Source organism: Gadus chalcogrammus, chromosome 22, assembly GCF_026213295.1.
Source record: "Gadus chalcogrammus isolate NIFS_2021 chromosome 22, NIFS_Gcha_1.0, whole genome shotgun sequence".
Taxonomy (NCBI): Eukaryota; Metazoa; Chordata; class Actinopteri; order Gadiformes; family Gadidae; genus Gadus; species Gadus chalcogrammus.
Genome location: NC_079433.1, coordinates 6,355,922 through 6,374,897, shown reverse-complemented (window position 1 = coordinate 6,374,897; position 18,976 = coordinate 6,355,922). Strand labels below are relative to the sequence as shown.

The following is an 18,976-nucleotide window of genomic DNA, read 5'->3' as shown; positions in this document are numbered from 1 at the left end:
ATCACCAGAACACTCACTCACTCACTCACTCACTCACTCTCTCACTCACTCACTCACTCACTCACTCACTCACTCACTCACTCACTCACTCACTCACTCACTCACTCACTCACTCACTCACTCACTCACTCACTCACTCACTCACTCACTCACTCACTCACTCACTCACTCACTCACTCACTCACTCACTCACTCACGCCCCCCACAAAAAAAACTCCATATGCAGCAAGCATCTCCCCCACACTATCACACACACACAGATACACAAACATACAACATCACACTACCTAACGCACACTCACACACACACACAGATGCACAAACACACACCATTACACTACCTAACACACTCACACAACTGCACGGCGTGTGTTTTAAGAGGCTCTGTTCTCTGGGGCGCTGCCAAAGCGCTCTGATTTCCTTTAGTCCGGGCGGCCATACATCAGCTCGGGGCCTCCCAGCCCGGATGGCAGGGGCTGACAGAATGACACGTGTCATTTATCAAGCCAGGGGCGCCAGGCCTGGAAGAGGCTAGACAGCCCCGTGACTCGGCCCCTGAGAGAGAGAGAGAGAGAGAGAGAGAGAGAGAGAGAGGGGGGAGAAGGAGAGAGGGAGAGGGAGAGAGAGGGAGTGTCATGGGATGGACAAGGAAACAAATGCACAGTTTTAGTTTGAACACACGCAGAGAGACGAATACACACATGGTGAAACACACTTCGATGCACACGCACACACACACACACAAACTTTGAACACGCTGCAATTAATACACACAGTCAAATACATACTTGGTAGAGCCATGGAAGCCACAGTTACGTGAAGGAGTCGTCCTATTAGCTTGGGAATGGTATTAATGGTGCCAGTTACCAAAACTAGCCCCATGTTATTCAAGTCTTGTTTCTATCGGAATTACAAATGACATTTTTCTCTTCTTACCTCACCTAGCTATTCGTATTCTTCCTTCTTTCCTCCCTTCCTCCCTTCACTCTCGCTCTCGCTCTCTCTCTCTCTCTCTCTCTCTCTCCGTCTTTCACACTCTATGTCTTTCTCTCTCTCTCTCTCTCTCTCTCTCTCTCTCTCTCTCTCTCTCTCTCTCTCTCTCTCTCTCTCTCTCTATGTCTCTCTCTCTCTCTCTCTATTTCTCTCTCTCTCTCTCTCTCCTCTCTCTATTTGGCTCTCGCTCTCTCGCTCTCTCTCTCTCTCTCTCTCTCTCATCTCTTCTCTCCTCTCTCTCTCTTCTCTCTCTCTCTCTCTATGTCATCTCTCTCTCTCTCGCTCCTCTCTCCTCTCTCTTGTCTCTCCGCTCTCTCTCTCTCTCTCTCTCTCTCTCCACCCCGTTACTCTCTCCACAGCCGGTTCATTTGTCTTCATAAGCCTAATTTATTTTCGTTGCCAGATGCAAGCTGACAGCCATCAGTCACCGATCGCACACACACGCACACAACACACACACAAACAAACAAACACACACACACACACACACACCACACACACACCACACACACACCTAGCGCACACACAAAGCCTCTAATCCTACACTGTTCTGCAGTCCTGCTGTCACATACCCCCTGGTTTACCTCTGTCCTCTAACCCACCTCCCAACACACACACACACACACACACACACACACACACACACACACACACACACACACACACACACACACCCTTCCTCGATTAACATTATTGAAGATGGATCGCTCTGTTCTCCACTGATTGATTGTGGATATCAGAATTATGGTACCATTGCTCCCCCCTTTTTCTCTCTCCCCTTCCTGCGTGTGTATGTGTGCGTGCGTGTCTGTGTGTGTGCGTGTGCATGTGTGTGTCACGGTAGAGGACACAGTAGGGTGAGTGCATGGGGGACGAAACCAGACTCTTCTCCCTCCTTTCTCCCAGAACCTTTCAGCCGCCCGCTGTCCGGTGCCCACGGTCTTAATATTGTACAGTGCTGAAGGATCGCTTCCTCTCTCACCCTCTCTCACCCCTGCACTCTCCCCCTCTCCCTCTCCCACCCGCTTTCTCTCTCTCTCTCTCTCTCTCTCTCTCTCTCTCTCTCTCTCTCTCTCTGCCACCCACTCTCTCCCAATCTCTTTTTTTCTCTCTCTCTCTCGTTCTCTCTGTGTCTCTCTCTCTCTCTCTCTTTGTGTCTCTCTCTCTCTCTCTCTCTCTCTCTCTCTCTCTCTCTCTCTCTCTCTCTCTCTCTCTCTCTCTCTCTCTCTCTTTGTCCACTCCCCTCCAAATTGTAGGCTGTGATGTAGTATTTTTTGCTGATAATGAAATCCTAGCTGTGAAAATGATGAGGTTTCACACGCTACAAGTGGAGTGGATTGAATGTTGTCCATTTGGTGGGTGGGGATGTGTGTGACTGTGTGTGTGTGTGTGTGACTGTGTGTGTGTGTGTGTCACTGTGTGTGTTGTCCTAAATCAAACTTTACATGCATAGTTTTAGTGGGCTTCCTGCAGTGAGCAGAGGGGTCAGATTCATGGAAGTGTGTGTCTGTGTGTGCATGTCCACGAGTTGGGGTGTGTGTTCTGTGTTTTGTGCCTCAGCGGTGTACAAAGTGGATGGCCCCTGTGAGATGTGTGTGTGTGTGTGTGTGTGTGTGTGTGTGTGTGTGTGTGTGTGTGTGTGTGTGTGTTGGGCGGGGGGGGCGGTGACAGCAAAGAGAGAGCTGATTGATGGCTTATTGTGAAACCGGACTTGGCTGGACTGAACTGGTTAGGTTTTGACCCTTTTTTGGCCTTCTGTCTCTCCGTCTGTCTGTCTGTATGTCTCCCCTCTGTCTCTCGCTCTCTCTCTCCCTTTCCCCCACACTTTTTGTTTACTATGTGTACACATACATTCTCTTACACACACACACACATACAGAGTTGAAGCCTTTCCTTGACCCCTTGCCTCTGACTCTCTATCTTTCACTCACCACGTCGACACTCATTTCCTGTCCCTCTATTCATTCCCTCTGTTCTCTCTCTCTCTCTCTCTCTCTCTCTCTCTCTCTCTCTCCCTCCCTCTCTCTCTCTCTCTCTCTCTCTCTCTCTCTCTCTCTCTCTCTCTCTCTCTCTCTCTCTCTCTCTCTCTCTTCTGCTTCACACTTTGTTTTGTCATTTTGTCTGTCTCTATCCTCCATCACTATGGAGTTTTTCATCATGATTCACATGATTCATTTCATTAAGTCCTCATTCCAAACACTGGCCAATATCTGGACCATCCGCCCCCAAACCCCCCCCCCCCCCACACACACACACACACACAGACACACACACAGACACACAGACTTGCACGTATGCACGAACATACTCATACCGGGGAAATTTTGCTGAGTACTTTGTCACTTTCGATTATCCTTGTTATGCCCCAAACATATTTGCAAAAAAAAGTGTGTGTGTGTGTGTTTGTGTTTGTGTGTGTGTTTGTGTGGGTGAGCCCATTCCCGCAGAAAAAGAGTACACCTAGAGGTAACCATGGCGGAAATGAAGTTGAGTTTGTTTTTGTTTGTTGTGTTTGATTTTCATTCGCTGTTCTCCGTAGCCTAAGCATGATTTATGCTAATTATCCATCTTTGGGGGTCATCCATCAACTGGCTGTTGCTAGGCGATGGGCGCAGCTGTTGTTTAGTTGAGGAAGCTCCACTGTCACACACACACACACACACACACACACACACACACACACACACACACACACACACACACACACACACACACACACACACACACACACACACACACACACTGTGCAGGTAAAAGGAACAACACACACACTCGCACGGACATATGTACACATACACCCGCACAGGCACATAAATACACACACACACACACACACACACAAACACACGCACACACACACACATAGACACAAGTACACACACACACACACCGAGGGGAATTGGTAGGAGTCTCCAACTGCGGTTCTGCTAATATATGAAATATCCCTGTAAACAGATACAGCCTTTTAAATCTGGGTCAATCCCAGCGCTATTAGCATTTTCTCATCTTTTACTAGATAACCGCCCAGGGCTAACAACAAACCCACTAACCCAGCTAGCGTCCGACCTAACCGACCAACCGGCCCGATGAGCAGACCTACCAACCGACAAAGCAGACATTCAAAACCCCTTCCACCTAATGTCCGCGGTTTGATAGTGCAGACCGTGGGACGGGTCGCACGGCGGTGCATTGTGTGGCTGATCTAATGACCACTGGCTGGTGTGTGGAGGCGACCCTGCGTCGGGGGCTGACAGGTAGGGGTGAGGGCGAGGGTGATTTATTACGGAGTCGTGGCGTCACGGGATGGACTCACCCCGAGACCTGAATAAACATGAAACAATGGGGAGAGGCCAAATAAAGAGCAGGTCAGGGGCAGTTAAACGTGTGGTGAAATTAAAAAACGACCACGCTAGAATCTACAATAGTTTGCGTTCGACATTGTTACGTCAGCTCACCCCAAATAACCTCAAAAAGGGCGTTCTTGTCAAGGTAAGCGCCGGCGTAGAATCAGTACACAACAACGTTCTTCTTTGCCACAACCAGTCCAATTTAATCGCACAATTTACGTAGCCACGACAACTCCCTACACGAAAGACTCAAACCGAATTAACCTTTAAAAGAAAAAAACACTACACATTTGCATTCCCACGAGCAGCTCGACTAGCGCATTACCTTCAGCCCTGACCCAGCCGCAACAAATGCTTTGTTTACCGGAAGTTTCTTTAGTCCTTTTTTTCCACGGAAACTGACAAGATGGATTTGTACGGCACGCCACTCATAAAACCACCCCCTCTCCCCCGAGCTATTGTGCCATATGGTGGACCATCCAGACCATGTGGGGAGAGAGCGAGGGAGGGAGGGAGGGAGGGAGGGGGAGGGCCAGGCTATCAGGGAAAAGCCTTCGGCTGTGGTTAATGCTAAGGTGGTGGAGGTGGTTGTACCTATGCTCATGCTCATACTCATGTATTACTTAATGTATTACTAAAGGGGGCAGGATACTGTATTAGGCTGTAGTAGTTTCGAACCCAGCACCTTTCAGTTGTGCGTCTCGTACCCAGTGAGACACACAAAAAACGAATGGTTCTGCATCTAAACCACAATGTCCGTAACCCGGTTCTTGAGAAAGACGCCCTAACCGCTATCTGCTCCTCAATGAGAATTATCCGTGAAGACACATCGGATGAACGTGTCTGTGAGGTGACTGAATGGTAAGCAGTGTCGGATTGTGGTCTGAATGTAAAACCAGGGCCCGGACACCTGGGTGTCATCCGGCCAAAACAAGACCGACGGTCGGGCTTTGATTGATGAAGCTCCTCTGCAAATATTAACAATCAAAAAGAGAATACAAGCTTTAGTACGCGGTTAGGCTCGGTGGCGGCGGCGGCTAGCTGTAACGATACATTCTCAAAGTTCAGCAAGGGCCCCCGCGAAAAAGACGGGCCCCCTCTGAGTGATTCTATGTGACGCGGCCCAGAGATGTGACGCTCCGGCGTATCGCCGTGCCGACGGCCGCGCTTAGCGTCCGTCCCGCCGCTCGCGCGCCAAACAGACAGTGTCAGCTCCCCCGAAACAGAAAGACGGAAAAGGCGGGAGATTACCTGACATACTCGGGCATTACCATAATTGGCTCCTCGGCGTGGAGGACGGGACGGAGAGGAAATAATAACGTCATTTTATTTACGACCGACTTTCCTTCTCTCTCTCCGATCCTCTTTCCCGCTCTCCACCTCCTTCCCTCGGTCGTCGTCCCCCCACACACACACGCACACACACACACACACACACACACACACACACACACACGGGGATGGAGAAGGTAGCAGCTCGTGGGTCAGTGACACACACTGATCAGTCCTGTCGACAAGCATCAGCGGTGAGTGGCGGGGAATGGCGCCTGCGGTGACAAAGCGCATCGGCACGGAGAAATAAGACTGCCAGGAACGCTGAACGCCACGGCCGCGGACTGGGAACGGCCGGCTAAATGGGGGGGGGGAGGGAGAGGGAGGGAGAGGGAGGGAGGGAGAGGGAGAGAGAGAGAGAGAGAGAGAGAGCGAGAGAGAGAGCGAGAGAGAGCGAGAGAGAGCGAGAGAGAGAGAGAGAGAGAGAGAGAGAGAGAGAGCCCTGTAGGGTGCTTCGTCCCTCAGTTCCCCACCGCTGTCGCCGGGTGGAATTGGACATTAGTACCGCAAATGAGTCTCTCTCGCTCAGTCTCTCCTTTTTATTCATCTCTCTCACTTTATCCTATTCACATCGCCTCAGCGAGAGAGGGACAGGTGATCCCCTGTTTTAGGTCTGTGCTGGTAGTTTTGCATGTGTGGGGGGAGATGGGGTTGCTTCCACCAACCTTGGTATGTTCGCTTTTTTTTATTGATAAGGTCCTACGGTGATGTATCTTACTCTCTAAATAAAAATAAATAATGTAATGTCTTGGAAATGCCACAGAAAGCACAGAACATACTGAATAATTGAAGCAATGTGTTTCGGCAAATTATTTTCTTTACTCTGCATTTTTAAGTGTGTGTTCTCAAACGTCTGCAGCTCAGTTAGTCCGACGTGTTAAGTGCGGACCACCGCACTGCATGGTGAGGGCGGTCGGGTGGTGTAGGTGTAGCATGGCAGTATTCGTGTCTCGGCAGGTGTGCGACTCAATGTCCAAAAGCTACTGGGTTCGATCCCAAATGTCAACATGCCTAACCTGTGAGCAAGACACCCCTCAGCCCTACCGGCTCCTTAATGACCTCTGAATCCTCCGTAGGTCAGCGTGGATGGAAGTTAGACCAAACGACTGGATAGTTACAGTACTAAACAGTGTGAAGGTGTACGTGTGTGGTGAGGTGGGCAGCGGAAGGGAAGAGGGCCAGGGTGGAGGTGGGTGGAGGTGGAGGTGGAGGTGGAGGTGGGGGGGGGGGGGGGTGTCACCTGTCTGTACTGAGGAGGCAAGGGGCCCTGGACACAGTCGAAGTGACAGGCCCCTCTCCCCCACGCAGATGGCTCTCCCCCCCCCCTCCTCCCCCCTCCTCCCCCACGCCACCCGTCGCAGATCCCCCTGCTGCACCTGACACGCCGTGACACCGGCACACACACACACACACACACACACACACACACACACACACACACGTGTTTGACCAAGCGTACGTCACACACATAGGATTACAGAGAGTGACACGAAAAACACATACACTTAGAAACACAGCTCCACACACACACACACTCACACACACACACACTGGCCTCAACTTTGAGTGCGCTAGCCTAAACAGAATTCTCTTCTTTTTTTTTTTCTGGTCTTTTTCTTTCCTCATCTCTTTTCAAAACTTCCCCATCCACCCTGGCAGCACAAAGTGGGCTTACACTTTTGATTGACAACCACAACAGACACCTTCCCACACACACACACACACACACACACACACACACACACACACACCCCACCACCGCCACAAACCTCTCCCTCCCCCACGATTTAATCCCCCCCCCCTCCCCCCTCCCTCCTCCCTGTTCTTCTTCTTTTGTTCTGAGTGATGCGGAGATCTGCCGTGTCAGCATCTTTTCCATCTCTGATTGCCTTATTAGCCGCCGGTGACACCCACGGCAGCCTTTTTTTTTTTTTTTCTGACGCAGATGGCGGCGAGGGAGGAAGAGGAGGGGGCTGGGAGGGGGGGGGGAGACGAAGGGAGGGAGGGAGGGAAGGGGAAAAATGGCTGACTTGTGTTTGTTGTTGTTTATTTATTTATTTTTCCCTTCCGGAAGCCCGCAGAAGGCTTGTTTGTGCGGACACTGACACCCGGGGCTGACACTGACACGGCCCTGACACTGACGGCTGTCAACATGCCACGCGGAGCGGAGAAGGACTCGTGTTTAGTTGGCGTAGGAGAGCCTTTTCTGTGTGTGCGTGGGTGTATGTGTGTGTTTCGGGGGTATGTGTGTGTGTATCTTCTTTATGTCGGGCCTCGCTCTCTATCTGTCTCTTCACCAGCCTGGCCGCTTCGCTTCAATATTCTCTCTCTCTCTCTCTCTCTCTCTCTCTCTCTCTCTCACTCTCTCTTGCCCTACCCTCCCTCCCTCCCTCTCTCTCTCTCTCTCTTCCCCTACCCTCCCTCCCTCTCTCTCTCTTTTTTCCCCTACCCTCCCTCCCTCTCTCTCTCTCTCTCTCTCCCCATACCCTCCCCCCCTCTCTCTCCCCCCCCCCGCCTCCCTCTCTCTCTCTCTCTCTCTCTGTTAACTTTAATGAGGAGTCAGCTTGTTGTACTGTTTCTCCAGACTACCGCTAGTCCCACGGTGTGGGCGCCGGCGCCGACCGGGGGGTGAAAGGTGCATCGGGGCTCCTTCTCCAGTATTGGTTTTAATTCAGAGGTCTCAGGACGGAGTGGGGGTCCGCCTGTTAGGGGGGGGGGGGGGGGGGCTGTGGAGTTAGGGGGGGGGGGGCTGTGGAGTTAGAAGGGAACTAAAGAGTGCAGAGAGTGGACTGGAGCGCCGAAGGGAGCTTCTGCTTTCAGGAGTGGTGTTTCTGCGAAGCGCACACACGCACACGCACGGGCGCGCGCACAACGACACGCACCACACAAGCACATGTGTGCCACACACACGCACACACACCAGCAGAGCAACACACAATATGTACTGCATAGCATACAAACATGCATGGAAACGCGCGATACACTAGAAATACACATGGCAGAGATGCGCACATGAACGCACGTGCACACACACCACACACACACACACTGCATCACACCACACTGCATCACACACACACTGCATCACAAACACACATACACACTAATACCCTCACACTCACCCACTCAGACACACACACACTACCCACTGCACAACATCCACCCAGCAGCAGTAACTGGCACCTCACAAACATCAGGTATTACGTCCGTTCCGATTATGGGATAGAGAGCTACATGCTGTTAGGAGCTGACAGCACATCTGCCTGCTCGCTGGAGACTGATGCTGGCACCTCTGACAAGCATCTTAGAACGGCCGGGCTGGGCTGCCTTAGCATATCTAACCCTGTGTGTGTGTCTTTGTGTGTGTGTGTGCGTGTGTGTGTTTGTGTGCGTGTGTGTGTGTGTGTCTCCTCCCTCTCGCTCCATTTCTCTATGCGTGTCTGTTTCGCTTGTGTGTCTTTCTCCGTGTCTGTCTCTCTCTGGTTCTCTCTCTCTTTCTCTCTCTGTTTCCCACTCTTTCTTGCTCTCTCTCTTCCCCCCCTCCCTCTCTCTTTTTTTTTTATTGAAAGATTTTATTGAAAGCCATTGTGCCGGCTATTCTCCGCGCACCAGAGACAATGTCCTTGTCGAGTGTGTCTATCCCCGTGAGCATTATTTACGCAACGATAGCGATCATAGTTCCTCATTTTTTTCCGTCAACCGACATCCTTTTTGTTGACAAAAGTTGACCGAGTGTTTTAAAAAGTGTTCCGACCGACGCCGTTAAGCACCTGGTCTCAAGACTCGCTCAAAACTCAACACTTTGCGCATAAACCACGGTAATAAAAACAACAAAATGGATGACAGTTATTTCCTACAGACGCCTTCCATGACTTCCTGCAAAACAAGGAGGGGGTGGGGGGGTGGAGGGGGTGGGCACAGCAGTGGCAACAGGACGTGTCATGTCCACTGGTCATTTCCTGGTACCACGCTGGGAAGACTTCCACCGCCGCTGCCAGCTTCAGCCCAGCCAAGCGAGGCCTGGCTGGGCCGTGGCAGCTGGCACTACCCCCCCCGCCCTCCCCCACTACCCTCCTACCCACACCTCCAACCCTTCCATGTCTTAGTTGTGAATTCCGTACTACGTGAGGCATGTTATTCGAGTGAACAGCGACCACCCACAGTGACACGTTCAATGTAAAATGAGGGTTATGTATATATTCTGTAGGCTGGTTTGTCCAGTACCCCGATCCGTACAATTATATCATAACAATTCTCACCCTATGGAAATAAATATGTTGTCCTTCTTGTGGTGTGGATGAATACATCTTTGTATCTCTGTTTTTATTCTATAGTATCAAAGACATTTTAAAGGAATCTAAATGCATTAGTTGAGGCAAAAGATTTATTTACATTCACACACATTTTTATTATTCCCTTGTACATCTTGAGGGCAGGTTTTGTCTCTCGTGATGGTAAATATTGCTACGACTCCAACGGCGCCGTACCCTTGCCGAGCCGTGGTGTTCAATACGTTCATTAAGCCTTGCAGTGAGGAGGACGATCTATCAATGTCGGGATATGGATGTCGGCCACTTTATTATTGCAAAGCTGTGTCCTCCGCCTGGACTATTGACAAAACCCTCTTTGGGATTATTGCCCCTACCTCCAGTAGACTCTCAGCAGGGCGTTTCATCAGACTTGCATCATAAAATCTCCCATGAAACCGATCACACTCGCCCATTACCGTTGTATGCCTCTATAAATTGCGCCACTCGACACAGCAAAGCTAACATCTCCCCTTTGTGTCGTCTTGTATTACAGCGTACGGTCCTGATGACGACGTCAAAGACAACAAGACCCTCCCGGAGGACGAGCACCTGCAGGACGACGGGCTGTCCCTAGACGGCCAGGAGGGGGAGTACCTCTTCAACGACGACGACGACCTTGCCGACCACTTCAGCTGCCAGAACTCCCCACTCAGCAATGGCACCAACCCGGACGCCGGCTACGCCTCCCCGCTCAGCAACAGCAGCGAGCAGCTCGCCGACATCAAGACCCCTCCCCCTGCCTTCCATGAGGTCCAGGAGGAGAAACCGGCCCCCGCCAAGGTGGTGGAGGACAAACCGGCCACCCCGGCGGTGGTGGAGATCCCAGAGCCTGCCAACGGCCTGTCGCTGCAGGACAGCCTGGAGCAGATGAAGGCCGTCTATGCAAACCTGATCTCGGAGGCCTCCTGGTCCAGCATCGCTATGGATATGCTCAAGAGTAAACAGGGGAACAACCTGAGAGCCAACACCCACAACGGGAGGAATCACAAAGGGAGCAATGGCTTCCTCAGTACGAGCGGCAGTAGCAGTCACAGCCAGGGGAACGTCCACGTGAAAACCAGCAGTAGCAGCACCAACAGCAGTGGCATCGCCTCCATGTCCTCCACCAACACCACCACCACCAGCAGCGTCAACACCAGTACGGCGACGAGCCACTCAAACAGCAGCAACAGCATGAGCAACCACTGCGCTAACAACAACAGCGGCGGTGTGGCCTACGACTGGCACCAAGCCGCCTTGGCAAAGACCCTGCAGCACACGCCGTACCACCTTCTGCCCGAGCCCAGCCTCTTCAGCACGGTGCAGCTGTACAGGCAGAACAACAAGCTGTATGGGCCCGTGTTCACCGGCGCCAGCAAGTTCCGCTGCAAGGACTGCAGCGGGGCCTACGACACGCTGGTGGGCCTGACGGTGCACATGAACGAGTCGGGCCACTACCGGGACGACAACAAGGACAAGGAGGACGACCGGGGCAAGCGCTGGTCCAAGCCCCGCAAGCGCTCCCTCATGGAGATGGAGGGCAAGGAGGACGCCCAGAAGGTCCTCAAGTGCATGTACTGCGGCCACTCCTTTGAGTCCCTTCAGGACCTGAGCGTGCACATGATCAAAACGAAACACTACCAGAAAGTGCCTCTCAAGGAGCCGATGCCCACCCTCACCTCCAAAATGGTGCCGCCGAGCAAAAAGAGACCGTTTCAAGAGCTGGTGACGCCCAGTTCACCGGAGTCCGGGTCATCGTGCGTGCCGCTGGGGGAGACGCCGAAAGAGACTCAGAAACTGGTCAACCCTTATGTCACCGCCAACAATCGCTACGGTTACCAAAACGGCGCTAGTTACACGTGGCAGTTTGAGGCGCGTAAGGCGCAGATTCTCAAGTGCATGGAGTGCGGCAGTTCCCATGATACCTTGCAGCAGCTGACCGCCCACATGATGGTCACGGGACACTTCCTCAAGGTCACCAACTCAGCCTCTAAGAAAGGGAAGCAGTTGGTGTTCGACCCGGTCGTCGAGGAGAAGTTCCAATCTATCCCCCTCCCGCCGACCACGACACGACTCCCGGCGCCCAATGGGAAGCCAGAGTCTCCGACGCGGCCCCAAACCCCAGAGGAGAAGAAAGAGGAGGAACAGAAGCAGGAGGAGATGGAAGAAGAAAGCATGGAGGTCCAAGTCCCCGAGAAAAAGATAAAAGAGGAGAAGGAAGATCCGTCCGAGAAGAGCGAAAAAGTCGGGAAGAACCAGCCTCATAAATACCTCACCGAGGCTGATCTGGAGGAGGCTCCTAAAGGTGGCGTAGACATCCTCAAGTCATTGGAGAACGCGGTGTCAAGTGCAATCAGCAAGGCCCAGACAGGTGCACCCACCTGGGGCGGATACACCAGCATTCATGCTGCCTATCAACTCCACGGCGCTCTGAAGTCGACCTTTTCCTCGTGCGCCCAGGTGCAGCCTTTATTTAGCAGCACCAGCATGAAGGTGCTGTCGTCTGACATGGGCTCTCTGATCCACTCGCCCAATAGCCCCTCTCCGCCTCCTAACCGCAGGAGCAACATGCTCGCCATGGAGGAGCTGGTGGAGAAAGTAACCGGGAAGAGCTCGGTGAAGAGGGAATGGGAGGAAAGTCGGTCGGAAAGAAAGTGTAAGTCTGTGGCGACCAAATCCCCCTCACCGCCTCCTAGGGAAAAACAGGTCTCGCCCAAGCAGGAAAACCTGTTCAGACCAGCGAAAAGAAATACCCCAGAGGACCGAACTGAGTTCAGAGACAAAGTAGGTGAGGTGGAAGAGAGTAAAATGGACGTGCAGGTGAAGAGCGAGGCGGTGTCTCCTGAAGTGGCGGTTTCTAACGGCTGCAATAAGCTAGGAATAATCACAGATCATTCCCCCGAGCAGCCCCTCGTGAACCCTCTCAGTGCACTGCAGTCCATCATGAACAATCACCTGGGAAAAGCGGCAAAGGTGTCCACACCTTTCACAGATCCCTTCTCAATGCTTCACAAGCTCAACAACAACATCAACAACAGCAACATCAACAACACCACAGTAGAGAAGCCCCTTGCCAGCTCTGTCCCGGCCAAGCAGAAGGAGCCACCGAGCCAGTACCACGGGGATGAGGACCAGCCCATGGACTTGACCAAATCCAAAAACGCCAACGGCAGCACAGGCAACAGCACATCTCCTGCACTGAACAACAGTCACGTGAACAGCTGCAAGAGAGTCGTCGCCAGCCATTATCCCTCGATATCTCCGCCCTTGCGGGAGAACGCGTTAATGGATATTTCGGACATGGTGAAAAACCTGACAGGCCGTTTGACGCCAAAGTCGACGACGCCGTCCTCGACCTCGGAGAAGTCAGACATGGACAGCAGTGTTTTTGAAGAGGGCTACGAAGACCTCTCTCCCATCCAAAGACGCAAAGGCCGACAGTCGAACTGGAACCCCCAACACCTCTTGATCCTCCAAGCCCAGTTCGCCTCGAGTCTCCGGGACACCCCAGAGGGAAAGCTGATCATCACCGACCTGGGACCCCAGGAAAGGGTGCACATCTGTAAATTCACTGGCCTTTCCATGACTACTATCTCACATTGGCTGGCCAATGTGAAGTATCAGCTAAAGCGGACAGGTAGCACAAAGTTCCTGAAAAACATTGACACAGGCCACCCTCTCTTTTTGTGCAGTGACTGCGCGTCACAATATCGGACACCTTCCTCTTATATAGCTCATTTGGAGTCCCATCTGGGCTTCACCCTCAATGACCTTTCCAAGCTTTCCATAGACTTGCTAGGGCAGCATGCGGTGAGAATAGCAGAGAAGACGTTCAGCTCACTGGGACTCACAGAACAGGACACTGGTTCGGTACTACAGTGCAAAATGTGCAGTCGGACCTTTGTGAGCAAGCATGCAATTAAACTGCACCTTTGCAAGTCCCACGGGAAGTCACCGGAAGACCACCTCCTCTTTGTGAAGGAGCTGGAAAAGACGGATAACCTATAAAGTTAAATGAAGCATGACAGATTATCGTTGCACTATATCTCGAAGCTGCAATCTGCCATTTCTGATAGTGCCACAGCTGTATTTTATGTTTGATTAATAGATATTCGAATGAAATTATAGTAGCTTTAATACCACTTGATAATCAGTTTTGGGCAGGGGTAAGGGGCTGTTTCGCGGTGATACCAAAACAAATTGTTTTTGGTGTGATACAAACGTAAAACTTGATTTAATGAAGGAGCCATTGTGCTATATAGTCACTGACTGATTGTTGCTTTTCTGTTTTGACTGCATCTGTCCTGAGCCTTCGGGAACAGTCCATCTCTTGGTTTAAAACTGGACCGTTCTCCGATGTTAGCCATGCTCACATTCATTTCAACATTATTTATGGGAGAAAACTTGTGCATGTTTTCTTTAAATGAAAAGCAGTGGCTGGATACGTCTCATGAAATTTGATCTCTAATGACCAAATTATTATGCTTATTGACCAAATTTGGGAAATGTTTATATGAAGTTATTGAGGAAAAAACGTTTTATTTGTACCTTCAAAAAAAAGATTGCTATAATTTAAGTCTTTTTCGAAAAGTGCTCGGTTTATACATATGTAAAATAACGTACCACATTTTTTAAGAGCCTAGCTCCTCTTTACCACTTCAAATGATGGGGATAATATAACACTTAGCAATTACAATAATTACAATTTGCTTTTAAAAACACAAACATGATGTGTTTGATCATCTTTGGTTCTTTTTGTATGCATTGTATATCCTTTTCTGTTGTCTCAACATGTACAGTATTTACATTAGCACCTCTGTCATCGATGTGCAGCTTTGGTCGTGAGCATAAATTAAGTTTTAAACATATAAATTGTATAAAAATAAGCGAGTATGTATAAATGTGTCATCATATCTTGCTTTTCACAGTTCCACATTATTTGTACTGTGTGCATTTTTTACGATGTTATTTTATAGACAAATATTGGGATATGATGTACAAAGATTCTGTTAAGGAAGACCACTATGTCTCTTTTTAAATGAAATGTAGACCAGCCCTTAATGTGGTTTACATGAAATGATGAACAGTGGCATCTTCTCCGATGCATGGTACTGTATATGAAAAACTAATACAAGCAATGCCCCTAAAAGTATTGATTTACGCTGTTTGATGATGAACCCTCGTACTGATGAGACAATTTTATCCTCAATTGTAGAATAAACTTCTGTGTTCCTGATTAACATTTTGTGTTGTTTGAGTGACTTTGCGAGAATGTGACCTTTCAAACAAACAAACATAGACATATTTTATAGTCTGACGGCCATGACATTTACTTTTAGTACATTTATTTACAACAGTTATTCGGTTTTTACATGTCTACTGTTTGTTTTTTTCTCTTGGATTTATAAACATAACCACAAAAAAGTATAATTGGAATTTGTGCTTTTTATTTCAGGACAGATGAACATGTTATTCCACACAAATGGGAATTGTTGCTTTAATTGTATCAATGGACTCGCATTGGAAACAAACCTAAAACCTCATTGATAGAGTAAAAGAATATGAGGTGTACTACCTTTTTTTGTGCTCATCTTCCATTCAATGCTTGAAACGATATAATCCGATATACATTTAGGTTGGCAAAATAAAACCCACAAAAAATATAAATTCAGATTCCACATTTTACATTTAATCAAAAAATAATGATAGTCTTTCAAGGTTTTCAAAAAATATAGATGATTTATCTAAAAGAAAAACTATCCTTCTGACATAGGTTACGACATAAAACATACAGTAGAACATGACAAAACAATAAATACGAGCGCCCTCTGAGATCGGTGGCATAATTGTCACCTTGAAAAAATACTGCATTAAAATAGTTGTATTGAAAAAGCCTAGTGCGTCTGCTGTGATCATTCCATGTCTGTTAGCCTTAAGGTGTTTAAAATGAAAAACATGATCCCTTTAAAGCAGACGGGGAGAGGTGGTGGGGTGGGGGGCGGTAGAGCATTGCAACATAAAAAAGGAAAAAGGTGGTTTTTATATAGTTTAACACTGACATAAGACGCACGGTTCACAGGCTGCCGATAAAGAAAGTGGTGCGTGCGTGCAAATGTGCGCGCGTGTGTGCGTGCATGCGCGTTGCCCGTGTGTGCGTGCAGCTGAAGGTATTAAAGTCAACACCGCGCTGTAGCTCCAGTCATCTTCACACCAGCAGCCCCGGGCCTTTCCCTGGTAAACGGGGAACGCAGCTGCTGCTGATGCTGCCTGCTAGACGAACAGAGCGCTGTACAATAAGACACGGATTAGTCCTATATTTAGTGTGTTAATCAGGAAATAATATGGTAAATATGACAGTCGTTCCAAAGAATAGAGATATTGACCTGAGAGAAAAAAAAAGCAAGATAAATAAATTGTTATAGTTACAAAAAGGCATTCTACCGGGTCTATATGCTCATATTAACCCCGTAGCCTACCCAATAATCTTATGTATTCAACTGTTAAATGGTGTTTAACAGTTGCTGCTAGGTTTCAGTCTGTCTTGAATAAGAACCATGGATGCAACGATTAGTCCTCCATTTAGTATGTTAAACAATATTATATTCCTATTTTAACCCATATTTTCATATCATAATACCACATATTTATCAGGTTGTCAGATTGTCGTGGATAATAATAATAATAATAATACAGGGATTCGTCCTATATTTCATGTTTTATACAAGATTGTATTTGTTTATTAACCCCATAATAATAACACATATGTTTATGTTTGTTGATTTACTATAAAATGTTTGTTTGGCTAGATCACCTGTATTATTGTATTGTCATGAATCATAATAATACCTATATATCCTATATTGTGTTATACAATTTTGTAGTTGTATATTGACACCATAATAATACCACATAATACTAATTAAAAGGTTGTTATGCTTGGAATCAGATTGTCCTGAATAATTAAATAATCAAATAATAATACATTTCTAAATACAATTTTACAGTGCCTTTCTCAGACTCAATCCACATATGGCACCACGGAGGGGGAAACACACAATGAACAGAAGAGCGGGACCACTCCTCTGTTGTGGTCCCGGGCTGTTTTATAGCCCCTCAAAGAAGGAGAGGCTATAAAGTTCAACAAAGTCAGGAGACGGATGACAGAGATTTCAACTGGAACGCCAAATGCAGTCGGATTTCCAACCCGGGAAGACCTCAGCATCCAACATGGTAGCTCCGCAGACATGCCTATAGTTATATACCGTTTATTAGCAATCAATTCTGTTGTATTTATGTCTAAATGTCAGCAAATCGTATACGTAGTCGTATGTATACGTCTCATGAAACATATATTGTATACAGAATGGAATCCTTTTTCTCTATTTTTAGTCTCTCCATTTTTTTATGCTTCCTTTTTTTATATTCGCCATAATTTTTCTATAGCTAATTTAAAAATATATATATATATTCTCCCCTTTATATATATATATCAGCCTCCCCTTTCTCGATTTTTTATTGTCTCCATAATATTCTATACCTCCTTTTTCTGTAAAAATATTCTCTCCATTTTTTCTCGATTTTTTATTCTCCATCATTTCTCCATTACTCCTTTTTTAAAATAATTATTCTCTCCATTTTCTATACCTCTTTTTTCTAGATTTTTTATTCTCCATCATTTTTCTATGCCTCCTTTTTTGTAAAAATATTCTCTCCATTATTTATTTATGCCTCCGTTTTTCTCTATTTTTTTTCTATCCATTTTTCTACACATCCTTTTTCTTGATTTTTCATTCTCTCCATCATTTTTCTATAGGCCTACCCCCTTTTCTCGATTTTTTTTCTCTCCATTTTTCTATGCCTCCTTTTTCAAAATAATATATTCCCTCCATCATTTTCCAAACCTCTTTTTCCTACAATTTTTTTCCCATCATTTTTCAATACCTCCTTTTCTACATTTTTGATTCCCTCCATCATTTTTCTATGCCTCCTTTTTTCGTCAAAATATTCTCCATCATTTTTCTATGTCTCATTTTCCTTGATTTTTTATTCTCTCAGTTTTTCTGTCTCCTTTTTCTTGATTTTTTAATCTCTCCGTAAATTTTCTTTACCTATTTTTTTGTAAAAATATTCTCGGCATCATTTTTCTAGACCTCAATTTCCTCGTTGTTCTATGCTCTTCATTTTTCTATACCTCCCTTTTTCTAAATTTTCTATTCCCTCCATTTTTTCTATACCCCCTTTTCTCGATTTATTTTCCTCTCCATCATTTTCTTTAACTCCTTTTTCAAAATAATATATTCCCTCCATCATTTTTCAATACCTCCTTTTCTAAATTTTTTATTCTCTCCATCATTTTTCTATGCCTACTTTTTTTGTCATATTATTCTCCATAATTTTTCTAAATCCCTTTTTCTTGATTTTTTAATCTCTCCGTAAATTTTTTCTATACCTCCTTTTTTTGTAAAAATATCCTCTGCATAATTTTTCGAGACCTCATTTTCCTCGTTGTTTTATGCTTTTTCTATACCTCCCTTTTTCTAATTTTTTTATTCCCTTCATTTTTCTATACCCCCTTTTCTCGATTTTTTTTCCTCTCCATCATTTTTCTATACCTCCTTTTTTCTATGCCTACTTTTTTTGTCAAATTATTCTCCATAATTTTTCTAAATCCCCTTTTCTCGATTTTTTATTCTCAGTTTTTCTGTCTCCTTTTTCTTGATTTTTTAATCTCTCCGTAAGTCTTTTCTATATTTCCTTTTTTTGTAAAAATATCCTCTGCATAATTTTTCGAGACCTCATTTTCCTCGTTTTATGCTTTTTCTATACCTCCCTTTTTCTAATTTTTTTATTCCCTTCATTTTTCTATACCCCCTTTTCTCGATTTTTTTTCCTCTCCATCATTTTTCTAGACCTCAATTTCCTCGTTGTTCTATGCTCTTCATTTTTCTATACCTCCCTTTTTCTAAATTTTCTATTCCCTCCATTTTTTCTATACCCCCTTTTCTCGATTTATTT

The 18,976-nt window shown here is 47.2% G+C and overlaps 1 protein-coding gene across 1 annotated transcript in view; it reads left to right on the top strand.

Moving 5' to 3' along the window:
• LOC130375884 (teashirt homolog 1-like) overlaps positions 1 to 15,809 on the top strand; it is a 29,958-nt gene extending 14,149 nt beyond the window's left edge. Inside the window, exon 3 of the mRNA XM_056583032.1 lies at positions 10,476 to 15,809. Coding sequence (XP_056439007.1) covers positions 10,476 to 13,969 — 3,494 coding nt within the window. The 3' untranslated portion in view covers positions 13,970 to 15,809. The remainder of the gene's footprint in view (positions 1 to 10,475) is intronic.
• Positions 15,810 to 18,976: the final 3,167 nt, after the last annotated feature.